Raw genomic sequence first — 3427 nt, 5'->3', positions numbered from 1 at the left:
TTGATATATAAAAACATATTTAGTGATAATGTTTAGCAACTAACTGAAATATGTAGAACATAGCACACCTTCTTTAATATTTGTACATTTATAATTTTTGTCAAAACAAATAATAAAGGCAGTAGTCACTAATTCTCAAGAATTACATTTAGAGCTTTTCCTAGAACGTTGAGTTGATCAAGAATTCCATGATCAAATAAGAATTTTTGTTCCTGGAGAAGATGATGTAAGAAAGGCACAGTACGCCATATATATTAGGTAAATAATTAAGCATTTGAAGACTATGGGTATAATAAGTTCATTTTTCAATAATTAATGCAGTAGAGACAGAATAAAATACAGCAGAGTGATATTAAAATTAAAGATACATTATTGGACTATAAAAGTGAGAAATATACACACACACAATCACAACAGCAAGAGTCCCCAGTGCTTCATATCAAATTACAATATCACTTTAAAAACTATATGCAGATGTTCATGCTTCTCTTCTGACCAATATTTTATTGTTTTCCAGGTCAATGTTATCAGTAAAATCTGCCTCAAACCAACCATTGGAAATGAAAAATAGAACATCAGTAACAGACTTCATCCTCCTGGGTCTAACAGATGATCCAGAGCTCCAGGTTGTGATTTTCTTCTTTATATTTCTCACCTATGTGCTGAGTGTTACTGGAAATCTAACTATCATCACCCTTACCCTGCTGGATTCCCACCTGAAGACCCCCATGTATTTCTTCCTCAGGAATTTCTCCTTCCTAGAAATTTCATTTACTTCTGTCTGTAACCCTAGGTTTTTGATCAGCATCCTAACTGGGGACAAGTCGATTTCCTATAATGCTTGTGCTGCTCAACTCTTTTTCTTTATCTTCCTTGGATCAACAGAGTTTTTCCTCCTGGCCTCCATGTCCTATGATCGCTACGTGGCTATCTGCAAACCTCTACATTACACTACCATTATGAGTAACAAGATCTGTTACCAGCTCATCATCATCTCTTGGCTGGCTGGTTTCTTGGTCATTTTTCCATCACTGACCATGGGCTTGCAGTTAGATTTCTGTGATTCCAATATCATTGACCACTTCACCTGTGACTCTGCTCCTTTGCTGCAAATCTCTTGCACAGACACCAGTACTCTAGAGCTCCTGAGTTTTGTTTTAGCTTTGTTCACTCTCCTGACCACATTGGCACTAATAATTGTCTCCTACGCTTACATCCTCAGAACAATTCTAAGAATTCCTTCAGCTCAACAAAGAACAAAGGCCTTCTCAACCTGTTCCTCACATATGATTGTTGTCTCCATCTCATATGGAAGCTGCATCTTCATATATGTGAAAACATCAGCAAAGGAAGGAGTTGCTTTAACAAAAGGGGTGGCTATTCTCTACACCTCTGTTGCTCCTATGCTGAATCCATTTATTTACACTCTAAGGAACCAGCAGGTGAAACAAGCAATTAAAGACATTGTGAGGAAGATATTTGCCCCAAAATCATCAATCTGAACATGATTAATAACTGAAGCAGGTGCATAATTTGGACTTCAAAGTCAAAACATTGCTATTTAATTATTCTCTGCCTTCTTATCTCTTCTCAGAAAAGCAACTTTTTATGCCAATTGGTATTAATTTAACATACTATGTATCAAATACTTTATGAATTCATACACATTATTATTATGGAATGATTTGAACATTTTCATATAATACAATTCAAAGACAGGACTAAAGTCATTTTATATATTAATTTATATACTTCAAGTATATACATGTAAATGATTAATCACTGCACATATTTCTGAATAGAAGAAGACATTGAGTTTCTTTAGTTATTAATTCATATGTGTGTTTATATAAATATATGTATAAGCATGTATGTTCTTAAAAATTTATGTACATGTACGTGTCTGTGTGTACATATGTATACCCTCTTTTTGCTTTTTTTTCCTCTTTTAGTAGTGCTAGAGATCTAGGACACCCTGCTTTAAATGGTTATTTTGGTGGTTTTATTTAATAATATAAAGAGAAATTTTAGACATACAGGTTACAGGAAGAATTGTTTTATAAACAAACAGTATAGGTTAAACAAGATTAAAAATAGAGGATTACTTTGTACTAAACATTTGACATTTAATTCAAAACTTACTTGAAATCTTATGATTTAAATATTGAGTGATATTTGTGATCATTACAGAAAAATCAGTAATAGATACAACCATTTTTGAGGGCTTTTGCCTCTAAATAAATTCATTATATTGTTATTTAAATTATTTTACTTAGTATTTATGCTGGCTTTCGCAAGAAAAATTAATATAACTATGACATCACGCTGAGTGTGATAGGGCCTGCCTATAATTCTAGAGGCAGTAGTTCACAAGTTCTAAGCCAGCCTCAGCAATTTAGCATGGTCCTAAGCTACTTAGAGAGAACCTGTCTCAAAATTTAAAATTAAAAAGTCCTGGGAGTGTCACTCAGTGAGTCAGCAACCCTGGGTTAAATCCCTGTGGGAAAAAAAAATACAAGTTTATGTGAGTAGAAATTTCCTAATTAGAGTTATTACTTAAGGAAAAATAGCATTAAGAAGTCACATTTTTATAAAATGTTTCTACCAAAAAAAAAAAAAGGCCACATTGAGCTTGGGAATGACAATCTCTAGAAAATTTTACCTAAGTTAGGCCATGATTTAGAAATCTATATCCATGTGGTATGCTAGCTTATATTTTGTATTTTATCAGTTCTCCCACTCTAATTTTGGTAAGCTTTGATCACCGAATTATGTGAGATAATGTTGTTTTCCAAATAAGCACTAAAAGTAAAAATTGATTAAGAAAAAAGGTTAGGAGATTAAATGTATAAGAAAGACTTGCAAGAACTAGGAAAATTCTGTTTAGCTCAGGAGTTAAAAAAAGTAATTCATTATGCTATGTATTATTTCTAATAATTTATTTTCTTCCTGCTTTTATCATAAGTTCATTTGTTCATATTTTGTTTGCTTCTTCTATTATGCAGATAGTTATCTGTCACATAATAAGTAGCAGAAAACACTGCAGACCTAAATTCACTATTTTTTTTAAAAATAGCTCATTACATTTTATTTTTAAGTTTATTTTAGCAGCTTTATTGACATATGGTTTATGTAACAGTAGCTGCACATATATAAGGCACAAAATATGATTTGTTTTGACATTTATACATCCTTAAAATCGTCACAACATTAAAGGCATTCAAAGTAATATATATGAACTCCAAAAATTTGTTCCTGTCTCTACCTTTTTATATTTTTTAATTTGGGAAGAACACTTAACATCAACACCTACCCTCTTCACAAAATTTTTGTCCAAAATACAGTATTGTTAACCATAGACCCATTGTTATATTGTAGATACCTAAAACTTATCCCTCCTATATAACTGAAATTTTATATTCATGGA

The 3427-nt window shown here is 32.0% G+C and overlaps 1 protein-coding gene across 1 annotated transcript; it reads left to right on the top strand.

The window, feature by feature from the left end:
• Positions 1-521: 521 nt before the first annotated feature.
• On the top strand, positions 522-1502 carry LOC144255002 (olfactory receptor 6C76-like). The gene has a single exon (XM_077799054.1). The coding sequence runs from the start codon at positions 522-524 to the stop codon at positions 1500-1502; it is 981 nt and encodes a 326-aa protein (XP_077655180.1).
• The last annotated feature ends 1925 nt before the right edge of the window (positions 1503-3427 follow it).

Source organism: Urocitellus parryii, chromosome 5, assembly GCF_045843805.1.
Source record: "Urocitellus parryii isolate mUroPar1 chromosome 5, mUroPar1.hap1, whole genome shotgun sequence".
Taxonomy (NCBI): Eukaryota; Metazoa; Chordata; class Mammalia; order Rodentia; family Sciuridae; genus Urocitellus; species Urocitellus parryii.
This window is presented reverse-complemented; position numbering and strand designations above follow the sequence as displayed.

Bases quoted from the DNA above. Each gene is read 5' to 3' on its own strand.
- LOC144255002 (XM_077799054.1), top strand. From the start codon at position 522: ATGTTATCAGTAAAATCTGCCTCAAACCAACCATTGGAAATGAAAAAT.